The following is an 18,711-nucleotide window of genomic DNA, read 5'->3' on the forward strand; positions in this document are numbered from 1 at the left end:
TGAACTTACGATAGAGAGGCTGTTGAGGAGTGCACAAACGTCAAGTTCTTTTTCGGCCCCAGATTTTTTCCACATTAGATTTATACTCTGGTTTCCCATTTGAAAGAGCTCATCAATGCCCTAAGAGCCCTTCTGAACTGAACGAAGTGTGTGAAGCCAAATTCACTACATTTCCCTACTCAAAGGATCTTCAGAGTGAAAACAATCATGACCACCATATTAAAGTGTCATTCCAAACTCAAGTGCTCAAAACTAGTCACTTTCAAGGGCTCTTTGTAATGAAGGATCACGAAAGGTACAACACTATGAGTAGTTAATTAGATTAACATTATTATACAAGTATAAACGGTCATCTTTTTGAAAAGATTTATTTCTGAAAAAGATGTCAACAGCTCCATAAAGATAATTTTACACAAATAACAAGAACAGTGTGCACACGTATAAGGAAATTTATGCAACAATTCAAGAGGTAGCAAATGATGGTCTTGTGTGTGTATATAGAGGTGACACGATGACCTTTCAAAATGGCACAGTACCTACCAAACCTTTGCCAATCATTTGTCTCTATAAGCTTCAGCCGGAGCCAAACACAGAAAATCCAGAACCAACAGAGCTCTAGTCCTAAAATCAACTGTCAGCCTACGCTCTATCACATAAACATAACACCAAATTCCAATCTTATTGTGGGCGTCATTATTACTACAATAAATAAACAATCGCCTCATAATTGTTAAGTATATACTATATTAAAATTCAGCTAATATAAAGTGGAATAAAATTTAAAGGTAGCTTTAAATCTTTTAAATCTAATTTGCATTCAAACTAATTTGTAACTTAAAAAGTCTTTTAGTTTAGAGTTTGTGCTTCTGGCTGTGGTGTAGAAACTTAAAAAGAGATAGTTCACCCAAAAATGAGAAACTACAGTTAAATTACAATAATCAATAAACAAGGACTTTTTTTTAGCTCAACCTGTGGTCCTTGAGGATTCATAAAATGCAATTCCTCCATCCCCATTGTAAACTCTATCAATTCTATTTTGCCTTCTGAGTGCTGGTAGTTGTTAACTTACATTTTATGAATCACCAAAAACACAGTCTCAGTTGAAAACTTCTCTGCTGCACAAAAGGAAAAAAATCACCAACATCTAGATTGCACAAAATGTGATCAATTTAACAGTATGGAACAAAATCAGTGACTAATATTTAAAATATTGAAATGAAAAGCTTGCTGAATGGCACTGACTGAAAAAATAATACATTGAATTAACAACTGCTTGCATTTTAGTGACTTGAATTGTAATTTAGGCCCTAAAATTTAACACAGCTGTGAATATTTCAATTCAAAACACAATTTGATACTTATATTGAATAATTCACATTCAACTTCAAGATTTAAGTTCCAAAATATTCAGTTCTGTTTACAAATACAAAGTATAATATTCAAAAGACAATTTTCAGTTCAAAAATTTGCTTCCATAAAATCAGCGTTTTAAATTCAACTGTTAAAATTCTACATTGTATCCGGGAACTGCAGGAAAAGCGATAGATTGCAGATAGCAGATTCGATAGACTGCAGATTGCTTTTTCACCAGCAGGTAGAGATGGACCAAATTAAGATTTTTAAACTGATGAATAGGTGAGGGAAAAAGCAAATAACGGCACAAAAATGGCATTTTATATTAATATCAATGTCTTGGACATTATAAGTAGACTAATAAAAGGATTATGAGAAGGCCTAAAATGAGTAAATGTAGATGTTTTGATGTTTATATTTGCCCTAATGTAAGGAAAGCCAGCTGGGGATCACGTAAACCTCATTTTTTCAGATCTCAAGTGATGATCCAGCAATCTTTTTCCTCCTCGTTGATTGCTCCCATTCCGATATTGCAGGTTCGCCGAATTTGAACACCTGAATATATGGAAGCAAATTTTTGAACTGAAATAAAATAATCTGAAAACCGTCTTTTCAATATTATAACTTTGCATTTTTTAACAGAACTGAATACTTTGCAAAGGAAATCTGGAAATTTAATGTGAAGTATTGAATTTAAGTATGAAATTATGTTTTGAACTGAAATATTCACAGCTTAAATAACAGTTGTGTGAAATTTCGAGAGGGGTCTGGCTGCAGACCTGGTGCAGTGCAATCTGGGCTGCATCCAATGCTTTTTAATGGGCTCACCTAACCCCACCCCTAACCGTCACAGTGACGTCACTAGCTCCATTTGAGTGCATTGTGTCTGACAGTGCATCGCTGAGTGATGCAGTCACAGCTTGCATCATAAAGGCTGCATCCAGATACTATTTGAAATTTCAGGACCTAAATTACAAACCCCACCAATTCAAGTCACTAAATTGCAAGCAGTTGTTAATTCAGTGTATTATTTTTTTTCAGTTAGTGCTATTCGATAAGCTTTTTATTTTAATGCCTTTGGGATTGATTTTGTTTCATATAACAGCATATTTTCATTTTTGGATGAACCCATACAATTAAAACCAAACCAGAACCTAGATCTGGTCAGTGAAGGTAGAATGTAGAGACAAAAAAATCCTAATGTGGAAGTGGAGAAAATTTAAGTCTACTAAAGTGGTTGTCATCTTATAAGAACAGTGCTTCACATCTAAAATGAATACCCAAAACCTCTTTGTAAAGTATCTCCTGATCAAATATTGCACGCTAAAACATCCTTCAAACTATTCTCGCCATTCCAAGCAACTCAGCATATGGCTTGCATTGTGATGCAGTTTGTGCTGTCGTTCATATATAAAATATCCTAAAGCGCAGACTAAACTCGTCTTTTCAGTGCAACTATCAGGTTTAACATTCGCCTGTTATGTGCACAAATGTAAACATCGCTTGTTCGTCCTTCATTTCTTTTTTGGCACGTGAATGGATTATTATAACTCAAACAGAAAAACTATTATTGTAAAAAAAAACAATGAACAAGCAGCGATTTTGGAAAACAAAACACTACTGTACAAAGAGAGGAGACTCCTTCTGTTTAGGCCATCTAACCTAAAGCAGTTTATAGGTGTGTGCTTTTACCCAGTCTAATAAGGTTTACTGGCACATACAAGGCATATGGAACATACACAAAGAAACTCAGGCACGCAGAACCTACTTGGATGCAATATATAAACTGGAGAAAACGAAGAGAGTATGGATACAGTAGCTCCAGCAGTGTTATGCTTCACATTGTCAGTCGACTCGATACTGGAATATTTTGTAGAACACGTCTCTAAGAGTAGCTGGTTGAGAAATGCCCTGAGTTCACACTAATGGTCCTTTGGAGGCCAGTTTTGGGTAAATGGCATATTAAGAAGACAGAGAGGCTCTGATTGGCAGATCCATGTGTCAATCCTTTTTTTGGCCTCGACAGACACTCCTTTACCCAATCTGAAGCACCTGTTTTGAGCTGAGCCTCTCACGTTCTCAGCTTGAGAATGATGGTCGCCAACATGAGGAAGAATGTGTTCCAGCCAAGGGTGACTGCAAAACCTCGCCAAACCATCATGCGGGACAAACCCCATCCTGAATGAGAAATCAGAGAATCAAAAGATGAGCAGAGTTATGACAGATAGGAAATCAATGTAGGCTCATGATAGGAAAACTCAGAAATTTAACTTTAATTTGCGGAAGCTGTTTTGTTTTACATGAGAAAGGAAGAATATTCCCCTTATAAAGGTGAGTATAAAATCTATAAGTAAACAGTCTGGCTGTTTAGGGCATTAAGGAAATAGTACTTTTATGAAAAGTGAAACTATGACAATAAATTTCAACAATTTTCAATACAGAATGTTCAGGCCTACGTTTATACATTTCCATTTAATTGTGACTATTGTAGTTATTGTATTTAAAAATAAAATAATTAATATAATAAAAAATTTATATAATACAAATTATTTTGTAAAATAAGCATTAACTGAAAAAATACACACCTAAACAAATTCTTGCCTAATCCGACTGCCAAGAAATTATGTCTAATTTAGTTTTTAATTAGTTTAACTAGCGTTTAGTTCAAAATAAATTAATTAAATGTAAAAAAGATTAAATTAAATTGCAACAACTAAAATACTAAAAGTTTAAAATTGAAACAAAAAATATAAAAATAAAAACTCAATTCAAAATATTACCCTCCACACTCCCTGGACCAGAAACACTGGATGTATATGTCCTTGGACATTGCAAATATGGAACTGTCTGTGACAAGGATCCATGGCGCTTTAACAATAACTATGACCTCATGGATATGTGCAATAACTAAGATAAAAGATTTGCTATTGTGATTTTTTCTTTGCATTTTATTTAATGTGCAAATGTCCAATGTATCTACCTTTGTTAAAATTGTTCTTGTAAGAAGTTAAATTCAGAGGTAAATTATTTATTTAATTTTTTTAGTTGTTTATTGATAAGTATTATAACTTTTTATTATTATTATAATTATTATTAGATAGTACTATTATAACTAGATACCGGCTGTGGTAATTTCTAAAGCCTTAAAAATAAAATTAAAAAGTGTAACGAGGTCCATTCTGTCATTTTATATAAATCATGTGTGCATGCACTTGAACCAGTGACAAATCATGAGGCACTGTGATAAACAATATCCAATAAAAAAATGCTCCGTTTATTTAAATTTTGTAATTATGTTACAATTAATACTTATTTTATTTATATTTTTCAAAATTTAATCAATAGATTTTTTTTTATTTGAGTTTAGAATAACAACACTCTCCCAGAATGATGTCCTTATGATACCATAACCATAACCCAAAGCACTGCTGCAGATTAATGAAGGGGAAAGCCCTGTTTGTGTAGTCTGCACATTTCCAGTCTCAGCTCTGATCTCCCCTCAACAGACAATCAGCCTCAGTGGGTATGAACTTGAACTTGAGCTGTGTGTGTGTGTGTGTTTCTCTAAGTCTCTGAGCAGAGCAGGCAGGTACACAGCAGTGTGGTCGTGTGTTTAATTTAGGAATGGAGGCAGACGCTCCTCCTGCTCTGTGAATAATTGAGACGTGAGAGTGTTGGGTGTCCTGAAGTCTACTGTAACCCAAGATGTTTGTAGCACAGGGAAAATGTTAGATGAGTGGGACTTCAGAGGAGATTACTGTGTGTTTGTGTGGACTGAAGAGACGTTAGACTTCTGAAGTTTGTTGGTAGGAGATTAGCTTTGAGGTTTGCTAGAAACAAGATTATAGACACACCATTTCCATGAATTGTGAAAGGTGAGAAGACTCCACCTGTACTAAACATTGCAACTGTAAACAACATCCACCATCTGGACTTTACATGCACACATTTGAGTTTGTTGCTCATTTTATTTTTATACAGAGTTATTTTGGGACATCGAAAGAACATGTACCGGCTTAAAAAGTGACAATTAAATTCTAAATATGCCTTATGTCATCAATAATAACTAAATAACAAAAGGTAATGCTTCATTCTAGAGTCTTTGTTGCATGTGCTTGAAATTCTAATTGAAAATCTTGCATAATTGAAGCTAATAACCCTAAATATAATACCGTTTATTAGAACTAAATAAATCTGAATCTTTTTTTATTCTAATAAATAAAATATTTACATATTTTTATATTTATTTGACATATTTTAAGGAAAATAGAATAAATATTTATATTTTAATAAACATATGTGTTAAACAATTACATACGATATACTTAAATTATACAAATAAATTCTAAAATATACTTTAATATTTTAAAATATACTTTAATACTATAATATTTGCTATATAATTAAGAAATAAGTCTATAGTCTATATGGCATATTTTAATTTCATGCAGTTTATATGTAAATTAACATATTCTTTAAAAATACTTTCTACATATAAATAAATATTATTTATTTAAAGTAATTATGATAAATTACTTGGCAGCACTAATCACATTATATAGACTATTTTAATGTGGTGATGTCATTGACCCATGAACATTTGCTGCTTGTTAACCATTTCATAACTGTAACAAAAGGCAATTCAATCATGCCTTAACATAAAAAAAGCTGTCATAGCATTATTTTTCAATATGTGGACGTTTTTGGATTCTCAGAAGCTATAAAAATTAAAAATGTAAAACAGGAAATACATACAGACCATTGTTTATTATTTAAATTATTTAAATGCCTCAAAATGGTCTATAGATGTATGATTATAGATGTACGAGTGGCCATACTGTACCTCTGTACATGATACAGCGCAGAGCTTCAGATGCATATGTCTGTGGCAGGACGAGACTCAAATATCGCAGAGGATATGGGATACACTCAACCGGCCAGATAACACCTACAGCAGTTAGACAGAGAAGCAGACAGATGACTACATTCATTAAAGCAAATCTCCTCCCGAACACCTTCTATGTGTATATTTTAGTAGTTACTAGTGTGTCTGTGTTGCTTGAGCAGAAAACTACAAATTAGTTGATGTGAAATATGAAGAGCAAGTGGGATCAGGACCTCAGAATGTCCCTTTACAGTGCTCAAATATATTTACTTTCCATTGTTATCTAAATCGTGAATCATCATTCACGTTATTTATTTCATTCCACTATCAATCAATCAATTCACATCACATAATTTAATGAACTGGATATTTTGAACACCCAAATATTTTACCCTCGAATAGCTCTTATAATATTTATTGGATTGTACCATTTGTAGAGGGAGATATGAAAAAAAAATCTTAAAGGCATAGTTCACCTCCTCAAAAAAAGAGAAAACTTAGTTATTTACTCAATACCCACTTGTTCCAAATTTGTTTACATTTCTCTCTTCTGTTAAACACAAAAGAAGAAATGCTTAAGAATGCTGAAAACGTAGCAATTGATGTCTATAGATTTTGTTCATACCATAGATGTCAGCACCTACTGATTTCCAAGTCTTCAATCATTCATTCATTTTCATTTGGTTTAGTCCCTTTATTCATCAGGGGTCGCCACGGAGGGATGAACCGCCAACTTATCCAGCATATGTTTTATGCAACTGATGCCCTTCCAGCTGCAACCGAGTACCGGAAAACACCCATACACTCTCACATTCACACACATACACTACAGCCAATTTAGTTTATTTAATTCACCTGTACAGTGCATGTCTTTGAAGCCCGAACACTGGGAAAACATGCAAACTCCACACAGAAATGCCAACTGGTCCAACTACTACTCTAACCTGCGACCTTCTTGCTGTGAGGCGACAGTGCTAATCACGGAGTCTTACAAATCTTATCAACAAAAGAAAGACAGTGGTTGGTAAATCTTCAATTCTGGGGTGAAATATCACTTGCTGCATCAGTTCTGGTGTAAAGGTTTTAAAGATAATTTAAAAATAAAATATCAGTAAAAAAGAGAGAGATGTGAGAGAGAGAGAGATGTGAGAGAGAGTTGTGAGTTGTACCGCTTAGAATGAGGTTGGGGTAGAAGACTCCAAGAGCCGCCTGATTGGCTGACTGCTCGTCATCGATTGCAGACGAGATGACCAGACCAAAGGAGATCCCCGTCACTCCCTGCAGCACAATCAGTGAGATCACCAGAGCCAGAGAGCCTTCATTAGGAATCTGCAACACACAGACAACATGCTTATAATAATCATGAGAGAAAGATCAGATAAAAACTGTATTCAATTTTCCACTGCACAGTTTGTAATCACATTTTTCAGGTTTGAGATAAAATGTTAATAATATATTCAACACATATATTAAAATATACAATGTGGATTGTGTCCTAGCAGCTTAACATAGAAATTCTAGTAAAGTCCTGATTTCAGAAGTGATGTTCAGTTTAGTTCAGTGTGGTTTTAATTTCACTGTTGAAAGTCCAAACACTAAAGAGCAAATCCATTGATGCACAGCTCCACAAGTCCCAAACCAAGCAAGCTAGGAAAAAAGAAAAAGAAAACTTCACCAACTGACGAAGTGAAGGAAAAAAAACATTGAGAGAAACCAGGCTCTGTTGGGCAGACCATTTCTCCTCTGGCCAAACTTCTTATGTGGAGCTGTAGTCTAGGCGCCGGAGGCTGGAGAACGCTGGACGTCCATCATGGAGAACAAAAGGTGTGATGTGGGCTATAAAATCATAATACTAAGGGAATACTGCTATGCATAATTGCTATATAGACTATAATTCTCCAACCCATGTTCTTTTCATTTTATTTTCTATAATAAAAAAACTAAGTTTTGTTGCCTCATGATTTACAGGAGACATCCACTAAAATGTCATTCAGTTTATACATTGGCCATTATTTGCTAAAATATTAGAAGACTGCATTTTGGGATCACCCTAAAATACAAATGACCTATTTACCATTTGTACAATTTGTCAGCAAGGTATTTTTTAGCATTTAAAAAAAGAATGTATGTATATTCACTTATCTTATTAATAAATGAATTAATGACTGAATGAATTATTAATAATAACAATAATACAACAACAATACATATACAGTTAAAGTCAGAATTTTTCGCCCTCCTGTTTATTTTTCCCTAATTTCTGTTTATCATAGAGAAGATTTTTTTCAACACATTTTTAAACATAAATAGTTTTAATAACTCATTTCTAATAACTGATTTAATTTATCTTTGCCATGATAACAGTACATAATGTTTTACTAAATATTTTTCAAGACACTTCTATACAGCTTAAAGTGACATTTAAAGGCTTAACTAGGTTAATGAGGTTGGGGTAATTAGGCAAGTTATTGTATAATGATGGTTTGTTCTGTAGGCTATCAAAAACAAAAATGTAGCTTTAAAGGGCTAACAATTTTGACCTTAAAATGTTTTTTAAAAAATTAAAAACTGCTTTTATTCTAGCCGAAATAAAACAAATATGACTTTCCACAGAAGAAATAATATTATCAGACATACTGTGAAAATTTCCTTGCTCATAATTTGGGAAATATAAAAAAAATTATAATTTAAAGGGGGTTCAATAATTCTGACTTCAACTGTATAAATATAATTACAGGCTAGAATGAGTATGTAGTGCACTACTGGTCAAAAGTTTGGGGTCAGTGAGATTTTTAAATGTTTTCCAATAAGCTTCTCCTGCTCACCAAGGATGCATTTATTTTATTACAAATTCAGCACAGATTGTAAAATTGTAAAATGTTATTGTAGCAAATAATTGTTCAAAAGTAGTTTAATTTATTTTAATAATTTATTCCAGTGATTTTAAAGATGAATTTTCAGCTTCATTACTCAAGTCTTCAGTCACATGATCCTTCAGAAATCACTCTAATATTAATTATTTTTATTATTATTATTATTATTATTATTATTATTAGTAGTAGTAGTAGTAGTAGTAGTAGTAGTAGTAGTAGTATTCATATTATTATTATTAATAGTAATAGTAACTAGATTCTTAAAGTTTAAGAACAAACTTTGAGGCTGGCTTGTGAAAGCCTGACGGTAATAGTTTATTTAGTTTAAACAGTTTTAAAAAGTAAGAATAGATAGATAGATAGATAGATAGATAGATAGATAGATAGATAGATAGATAGATAGATAGATAGATAGATAGATAGATAGATAGATAGATAGACAGATAGATAGATTAGCATGTTATTACCATGATTTTAACGTGAATTAGCATGTTGTTAGCATGATTCTAGCATGAATTAGCATGTTACTAGCATGATTTTAGCATGAATTAGCATGTTGTTAGCATGATTTTAGCATGAATTAGCATGTTACTAGCATGTTTTTAGCATGAATTAGCATGTTGTTAGCATGATTTTAACATGAATTAGCATGTTGTTAGCACGATTCTAGCATGAATTAGCATGTTACTAGCATGATTCTAGCATGAATTAGCATGTACCTAGCATGATTTTAACATGAATTAGCATGGTACTAGCATGATTTTAGCCTGAATTAGCACAATTCTAGCATGAATTAGCATGTTGTTAGCATGATTCTAGCATTAATTAGCATGTTGTTAGCATGATTCTAGCATGATTTGGCATGTTACTAGCAAGATTCTAGCATGAAATAGCATGCTACTAGCATGATTCTAGCATAAATTAGCATGTTGTTAACATGCTTCTAGCATGAATTAGCATGTTACTAGCATGATTCTAGCATGAATTAGCATGTTGTTAGCATGATTCTAACATGAATTAGCATGTTACTAGCATGATTCTAGCATGAATTAGCATGTTGTTAGCATGATCCTAGCATGAATTAGCATTTGAGTAGCATGATTCTAGCATGAATTAGCATGTTGTCAGCATGATTCTAGCATGAATTAGCATGTTGTTAGCATGATTCTAGCATAAATAAGCATGTGACTAGAATGATTCTAGCTTGAATTAGCATGTTGTTAGCATGATTCTAGCATGAATTAGCATGTTCCTAGCATGATTCTAGCATGAATTAGCATGTTGTTAGCATGATTCTAACATGAATTAGCATGCTACTAGCATGATTCTAGCACGAATTAGCATGTTGTTAGCATGATTCTAACATGATTTAACATGTAACTAGCATGATTCTAGCATGAATTAGCATGTTGTTAGCATGATTCTAGCATGAATTAGCATGTGACTAGCATGATTCTAGCATGAATTAGCATGTTGTTAGCATGATTCTAGTATGAATTAGCATGTGACTGGCATGATTCTAGCATGAATTAGCATGTGACTAGCATGATTCTAGCATGTATTAGCATGTAACTAGCATGATTCTAGCATGAATTAGCATGTTGTTAGCATGATGGACAGATAGATAGATAGATAGATAGATAGATAGATAGATAGATAGATAGATAGATAGATAGATAGATAGATAGATAGATAGATAGATAGATAGATAGAGGTAGGTAGGTAGATAGATAGAGGTACGTAGATAGATAGATAGATAGATAGATAGATAGATAGATAGATAGATAGATAGATAGATAGATAGATAGATAGATAGATAGATAGATAGATAGATAGATAGATAGATGGTGTACGAGCCTGATTCAAACAAGCCAACCCCCGCCTCTCTACGATGTTCTGATGCTGAGATATAGCTGCTATTATATCGTTGCTAGGTTAGTCTGTTTTGTTGCTATGGAGTTGATTGACAGCTTAGACTGATGATGTATCAAAGCTTCTTGCCAGTATGAACAGTTAAAAACAACCCCCATGTCTCTATCACACTGCAGCATGACAATATCAGTCTGAACCTCTTTAATGGCAGTCTATGGGACAGTTGCTAGGGTGCAGTATCTGGTTGTTAGGGTGTGGCTAGATAGTTAAAAGGCCATCAGTGATTGGCTGCTGGCTAGACTGAGTTAAATGAGCTCAGTCATTAGTCTGTAGGACAGTCTGATGCAGAGTTATGAGCTCACAAAGTTTGATCCCATGTAAAGTCAACTAGATTCTTAAAGTTTGAGAACAAACTTTGAGGCTGGCTTGTGAAAGCCTGACGGTGATAGTTTATTTAGTTTAAACAGTTTTAAAAAGTATGAAAAGATAGATAGATAGATAGATAGATAGATAGATAGATAGATAGATAGATAGATAGATAGATAGATAGATAGATAGATAGATAGATAGATAGATTAGCATGTTATTACCATGATTTTAACGTGAAATAGCATGTTGTTAGCATGATTCTAGCATGAATTAGCATGTTACTAGCATGATTTTAGCATGAATTAGCATGTTGTTAGCATGATTTTAGCATGAAATAGCATGTTACTAGCATGATTTTAGCATTAATTAGCATGTTGTTAGCATGATTTTAACATGAATTAGCATGTTGTTAGCACGATTCTAGCATGAATTAGCATGTTACTAGCATGATTCTAGCATGAATTAGCATGTTACTAGCATGATTTTAGCATGAATTAGCACAATTCTAGCATGAATTAGCATGTTGTTAGCATGATTCTAGCATGAATTAGCATGTTGTTAGCATGATTCTAGCATGATTTAGCATGTTACTAGCAAGATTCTAGCATGAATTAGCATGCTACTAGCATAATTCTAGCATAAATTAGCATGTTGTTAGCATGCTTCTAGCATGAATTAGCATGTTACTAGCATGATTCTAGCATGAATTAGCATGTTGTTAGCATGATTCTAGCATGAATTAGCATGTTACTAGCATGATTCTAGCATGAATTAGCATGTTGTTAGCATGATTCTAGCATGAATTAGCATGTTATTAGCATGATTCTAGCATGAATTAGCATGTTGTTAGCATGATTCTAGCATGAATTAGCATGTTACTAGCATGATTCTAGCATGAATTAACATGTTGTTACCACGATGCTAGCATGAATTAGCATGATACTAGCATGATTCTAGCATGAATTAGCATGTTACTAGCATGAATCTAGCATGAATTAGAATGTTGTTAGCATGATTCTAGCATGGATTAGCATGTTACTAGCATGATTTTAGCATAAATTAGCATGATTCTAGCATGAATTAGCATGTTGTTAGCATGATACTAGCATGAATTAGCATGTGACTAGCATGATTCTAGCATGAATTAGCATGTGACTAGCATGATTCTAGCATGAATTAGCATGTAACTAGCATGATTCTAGCATGAATTAGCATGTTGTTAGCATGATGGATAGATAGATAGATAGATAGATAGATAGATAGATAGATAGATAGATAGATAGATAGATAGATAGATAGATAGATAGATAGATAGATAGATAGATAGATAGATAGATAGATAGATAGATAGATAGATAGATGGAGTGCGAGCATGAGTCAAACAAGCCAACCCCCGCCTCTCTACGATGTTCTGATGCTGAGATATAGCTGGTGCCATATCGTTGCTAGGTTAGTCTGTTTTGTTGCTATGGAGTTGATTGACAGCTTAGACTGATGATGTATCAAAGCTTCTTGCCAGTATGAACAGTTAAACACAACCCCCATGTCTCTATCACACTGCAGCATGACAATATCAGTCTGAACCTCTTTAATTGCAGTCTATGGGACAGTTGCTAGGGTGCAGTATCTGGTTGTTAGGGTGTGGCTAGAAAGTTAAAAGGCCATCAGTGATTGGCTGCTGGCTAGACTGAGTTAAATGAGCTCAGCCATTAGTCTGTAGGACAGTCTGATGCAGAGTTATGAGCTCACAAAGTTTGATCCCATGTAAAGTCAATGAGAGTCTTTTGCAATGGAAGTGTATGGGACGGTTTCTAGGGTCCAAAAGTGGTTGCTAGGGCGTGGCCAGAAAGTTTAAAGGTGATCAGTCACTGGCAGTTTGATAGTCTGAGTTAAATGAGCCCAGTTAGAAGTCTGTGTGACATTCTGATGCGGAGTTATGAGGTCACAAAGTTTGATCCAATGTTACGTCTATGGGATTTTTCCGACGGTCCCGGGACGTTTTTCGGGAAACCGAAAGTCGGATCAGTCGGAAAGGATATAGCAACTCGAGTCAGAATAGTTCGGAGGTCTGACCCAAGTTTGATGGTCATAGCTTGAATGGCCTAGGAGGAGATAGAGTTTAATTTTTAGTCTCAGAAGAAGAATAATATAGAAAAACTAGACAGTAAAGTTCGTCGAGACAAACTTTGAGGCTGGCTTGACAAAGCCTGTTGGTAATAGTTTATTTAGTTTAAAAACATTTTGAAAAAGTATAAGTAGCATGTTATTAGCATGATTCTAGCATGAATTAGCATGTTACTAGCATGATTCTAGCATGCATTAGCATGTTACTAGCATGATTCTAGTATGAATTAGCCTGTTACTATCATGAATCTAGTATGAATTAGCAAGTTATTAGCATGATTCTAGCATGAATTAGCATGATTCTAGTATGAATTAGCATGTTACTAGAATGATTTTAGCATGAATTAGCATGTTACTCGCATGATTCTAGCATGAATTAGCATGTTATTAGCATGATTATAGTATGAATTAGCATGTTACTAACATGATTCTAGCATGAATTAGCATGTTACTAGTATGATTCTAGCATGAATTAGCATGTTACTAGCATGATTCTAGCATGCATTAGCATGTTACTAGCATGATTCTAGTATGAATTAGCCTGTTACTATCATGAATCTAGTATGAATTAGCAGGTTATTAGCATGATTGTAGCATGAATTAGCATGATTCTATTATGAATTAGCATGTTACTAGAATGATTCTAGCATGAATTAGCATGTTACTCGCATGATTCTAGCATGAATTAGCATGTTATTAGCATGATTATAGTATGAATTAGCATGTTACTAGCATGATTCTAGCGTGAATTAGCATGTTATTAGTATGATTCTAGCATGCATTAGCATGTTACTAGCATGATTCTAGTATGAATTAGCATGTTATTAGCATGATTGTAGTATGAATTAGCATGTTACTAGCATGATTCTAGTATGAATTAGCATGTCACATAGCATGCTTAGGTGTTTGCTAGGGTATTCTGAGTGGTTGCTAAGTCGTTGCTAGGCAGTTGCTAGGGTGTCCTGAGTGGTTGCTAGGTGGTTGCTAAGATGTTGCTAGGCGGTTGCTAGGGTGTTGCTAGGTGGTTGCTATGGTGTTCTGAGTGGTTGCTAGGTGGTTGCTAAGGCATTGCTAGGCGGTTGCTAGGGTGTTCTGAGTGGTTGATAGGTTGTTGCTAAGCAGTTGCTAGGGTGCTCTGATTGGTTGCTAGGCGGTTGCTAAGGTCTTGCTAGGCGGTTGCTAGGGTGTTCTGTGTGGTTGCTAAGATGTTGCTAGGTGGTTGCTAGGGTGTTCTGAGTGGTTGCTAAGGTGTTGCTAGGCGGTTGCTAGGGTGTTCTAAGTGGTTGCTAGGTTGTTGCTAAGGTGTTGCTAGGTGGTTGCTAGGGTGTTCTGAGTGGTTGCTAGGTGGTTGCTAAGGTGTTGCTAGGCGGTTGCTAAGGTGTCCCAAGTGGTTGCTAGGTGGTTGCTAATGTGTTGCTAGGTGGTTGCTAGGGTATTCTGAGTGGTTTCTAAGGCGTTGCTAGGCGGTTGCTAGGGTGTCCAGAGTGGTCGCTAGGCCCTTACTAAGGCATTACTAGGCCGTTGCTAGGTGGTTACTAGGTGGTTGCTAGGGTAATTTGGGTGGTTGCTAGGCAGTTGCTAGGGTACCCTGGGTGGTTACTAGGCAAGCCCCACATACATGCTTGATAAAACATTTATACTTAGTAAGCATTTCTAGCAAGTTACAGTACTTGGCTAGTCAATATTAGCATGTAGCTAATCACTGCTAGCATGTGTAGCATATAGGAAGTTCCGTTTGCTAGCATGAGTCAAACAAGCCAATCCCCAAGTCTCTACGATGTTCCGATGCTGGGATATAGCTGTTGATGAATGGTTGTTAGGGTACTCTGTTTTGTTGCTATGGGCGAGGTTACAGAGTGAACTTGAATGTGGTTGGCTGTCTAAGTCAAATGAACCAACTCCCATGTCTCTATGACACTGCTATGCAAAGATATGCATCTTGGCCTATTTTAATGGAAGTCTATGGAATCAATTTGGGGGCGTGGCTTGTGAGCTTCATTATCATATTGAGATGCTCATTGGTTGTCTGAGTCAGATGAGCCATCCCCCAAGTCAATAGGACACTGCTAAGCAAAGATATGCATGTAGGCCAGTTATTAACATGAGTCTAGTATGAATTAGCATGTTACTAGCATGATTCTAGTACAAATTAGCATGTCATTAGCATGTTTCCAGTATGAGTTAGCATGTCATTAGCATGATTAGCATATGAGTAGCATGTTGCTAGCATGATTGGCATGTCATTAGCATGTTAGAATTATAAGCATTTAATAGCACAGCTAATTACAGTCTATAGGTTGCAAGGGTGCAGTATGTGGTAGTTAGGGGTGTGGCTAGAAAGTTAAAAGGCCATCAGTGATTGGCTGCTGGCTAGACTGAGTTAAATGAGCTCAGCCATTAGTCTCTATGACAGTCTGATGCAGAGTTATGAGCTCACAAAGTTTGATCCTATGTTAAGTCAATGAGAGTCTTTTGTAATGGAAGTCTACGGGACAGTTGCTAGGGTGCAGTATGTGGTAATTAGGGGTGTGGCTAGAAAGTTAAAAGCTCATCAGTTATTGGCAGTTTGGTAGTCTGAGTTAAATGAGCTCAGCCATTAGTCTCTATGACAGTCTGATGCAGAGTTATGAGCTCACAAAGTTTGATCCCATGTTAAGTCAATGAGTCTTTTGTAATGGAAATCTACGGGACAGTTCCTAGGGTGCAGTATGTGGTAGTTAGGGGTGTGGCTAGAAAGTTAAAAGCTCATCAGTTATTGGCAGTTTGGTAGTCTGAGTTAAATGAGCTCAGCCATTAGTCTGTAGGACAGTCTGATGCAGAGTTATGAGCTCACCAAGTTTGATCCCATGTTAAGTCAATGAGAGTCTTTTGAATAGAAGTCTATGGGACAGTTACTAGGGTCAAAAAGTGGTTGCTAGGGCGTGGCTAGAAAGTTTAAAGGTGATCAGTCATTGGCAGTTTGATAGTCTGAGTTAAATGAGCCCAGTTAGAAGTCTGTGTGACAGTCTGACGCAGAGTTATGAGCTCACAAAGTTTGATCCAATGTTAAGCCTATGGGATTTTTCCGACAGTCCCGGGACGTTTTTCGGAAAACCGAAAGTCGGATCAGTCTGAGGAGATATAGCAACACGAGTCAGAATAGTTTGGAGGTCTGGAGCGAGTTTGGTGGTAATAGCTCAAAAGCTCTAGGAGGAGATAGAGTCAGAAATTTAGTCTCAGAAGAATAATAAAAAATATAATAATAAGTTTAAATAGCATTTCAGTAGTCTGGCTTTGACAAGCCAGCCTAATAAAAATAACTAGATTCTTAAAGTTTGAGAACAAACTTTGAGGCTGGCTTGTGAAAGCCTGACGGTAGTAGTTTATTTAAACAGTTTTAAAAAGTATGAAAAGATAGATAGATAGATAGATAGATAGATAGATAGATAGATAGATAGATAGATAGATAGATAGATAGATAGATAGATAGATGTTGTTAGCATGATTCTGGCATGAATTAGCACAATGTTAGCATGATTCTAGCATGAATTAGCATGTTGTTAGCATGATTCTAGCATGAATTAGCATGTTGTTAGCATGATTCTAGCATGAATTAGCATGTTACTAGCATGATTCTAGCATGAATTAGCATGTTGTTAACATAATTCTAGCATGAATTAGCATGTTACTAGCATGATTCTAGTATGAATTAGCATGTTGCTAGCACGATTCTAGCATGAATTAGCATGTTACTAGCATGAATTAGCATGTACCTAACATGATTTTAACATGAATTAGCATGTTACTAGCATGATTTTAGCATGAATTAGCACGATTCTAGCATGAATTAGCATGTTGTTAGCATGATTCTAGCATGAATTAGTATGTTACTAGCATGATTCTAGCATGAATTAGCATGTTACTAGCATGATTCTAGCATGAATTAGCATGTTGTTAGCACGATTCTAGCATGAATTAGCATTTGACTAGCATGATTCTAGCATGAATTAGCATGTGACTAGCATGATTCTAGCATAAATTAGCACGTTGTTAGCATGCTTCTAGCATGAATTAGCATGTTACTAGCATGATTCTAGCATGAATTAGCATGTTGTTAGCATGATTCTAACATCAATTAGCATGTTACTAGCATGATTTTAGCATGAATTAGCACGTTACTAGCATGATTCTAGCATGAATTAGCATGTTGTTAGCATGATTCTAACATGAATTAGCATGTTACTAGCATGATTCTAGCATGAATTAGCATGTTGTTAGCATGATTCTAGCATGAATTAGCATGTTGTTAGCATGATCCTAGCATGAATTAGCATGTTGTTAGCATGATTCTAGCATGAATTAGCATGTTACTAGCATGATTCTAGCATGAATTAGCATGTTGTTAGCATGATTCTAGCATGAATTAGCATGTTACTAGCATGATTTTAGCATGAATTAGCATGTTACTAGCATGATTCTAGCATAAATTAGCATGTTGTTAGCATGATTCTAGCATGAATTAGCATGCTACTAGCATGATTCTAGCATGAATTAGCATGTTGTTAGCATGATTCTAGCATGAATTAGCATGTTACTAGCATGATTCTAGCATAAATTAGCATGTTACTAGCATTATTCTAGCATGAATTAGCATGTTACTAGCATGATTCTAGCATGAATTAGCATGTTGTTAGCATGATTCTAGCATGAATTAGCATGTTGTTAGCATGATTCTAGCATTAATTAGCATGTTACTAGCATGATTTTAGCATGAATTAGCATGTTACTAGCATGATTCTAGCATAAATTAGCATGTTGTTAGCATGATTCTAGCATGAATTAGCATGCTACTAGCATTATTCTAGCATGAATTAGCATGTATTAGCATGTTGTTAGCATGATTCTAGCATGAATTAGCAAGTTACTAGCATAATTTTAGCATGAATTAGCATGTTACTAGCATGATTCTAGCATAAATTAGCATGTTACTAGCATTATTCTAGCATGAATTAGCATGTTACTAGCATGATTCTAGCATGAATTAGCATGTTGTTAACATGATTCTAGCATGAATTAGCATGTTACTAGCATGAATCTAGCATGAAATAGCATGTTGTTAGCATGATTCTAGCATGAATTAGCATGTTACTAGCATGATTCTAGCATGAATTAGCATGTTGTTAGCATGATTCTAACATCAATTTGAATGTTACTAGCATGATTCTAGCATGAATTAGCATGTGAATAGCATGATAC

At 35.0% G+C, this 18,711-nt stretch overlaps 1 protein-coding gene across 5 annotated transcripts in view; it reads right to left on the reverse strand.

Annotated features, from left to right (window-relative positions):
* Positions 1–352: 352 nt before the first annotated feature.
* abch1 (ATP-binding cassette, sub-family H, member 1) overlaps positions 353–18,711 on the reverse strand; it is an 85,016-nt gene continuing 66,657 nt past the window's right edge. For 3 of the 5 annotated variants that reach the window (XM_087290492.1, XM_087290493.1, XM_087290494.1), the window contains 3 exons: positions 7,408–7,567; positions 6,197–6,301; positions 353–3,531 (listed from right to left, as the gene is read on the reverse strand). In XM_087290492.1, coding sequence (XP_087146618.1) covers positions 3,425–3,531; positions 6,197–6,301; positions 7,408–7,567 — 372 coding nt within the window. In that variant the 3' untranslated portion in view covers positions 353–3,424. The remainder of the gene's footprint in view (positions 3,532–6,196; positions 6,302–7,407; positions 7,568–18,711) is intronic. The other 2 variants (XR_015513392.1, XR_015513393.1) reach the window with 1 other exon arrangement.

Source organism: Danio rerio, chromosome 17 (genome assembly GCF_052040795.2).
Source record: "Danio rerio strain M-AB ecotype USA chromosome 17, GRCz13ab, whole genome shotgun sequence".
Lineage (NCBI taxonomy): Eukaryota > Metazoa > Chordata > Actinopteri > Cypriniformes > Danionidae > Danio > Danio rerio.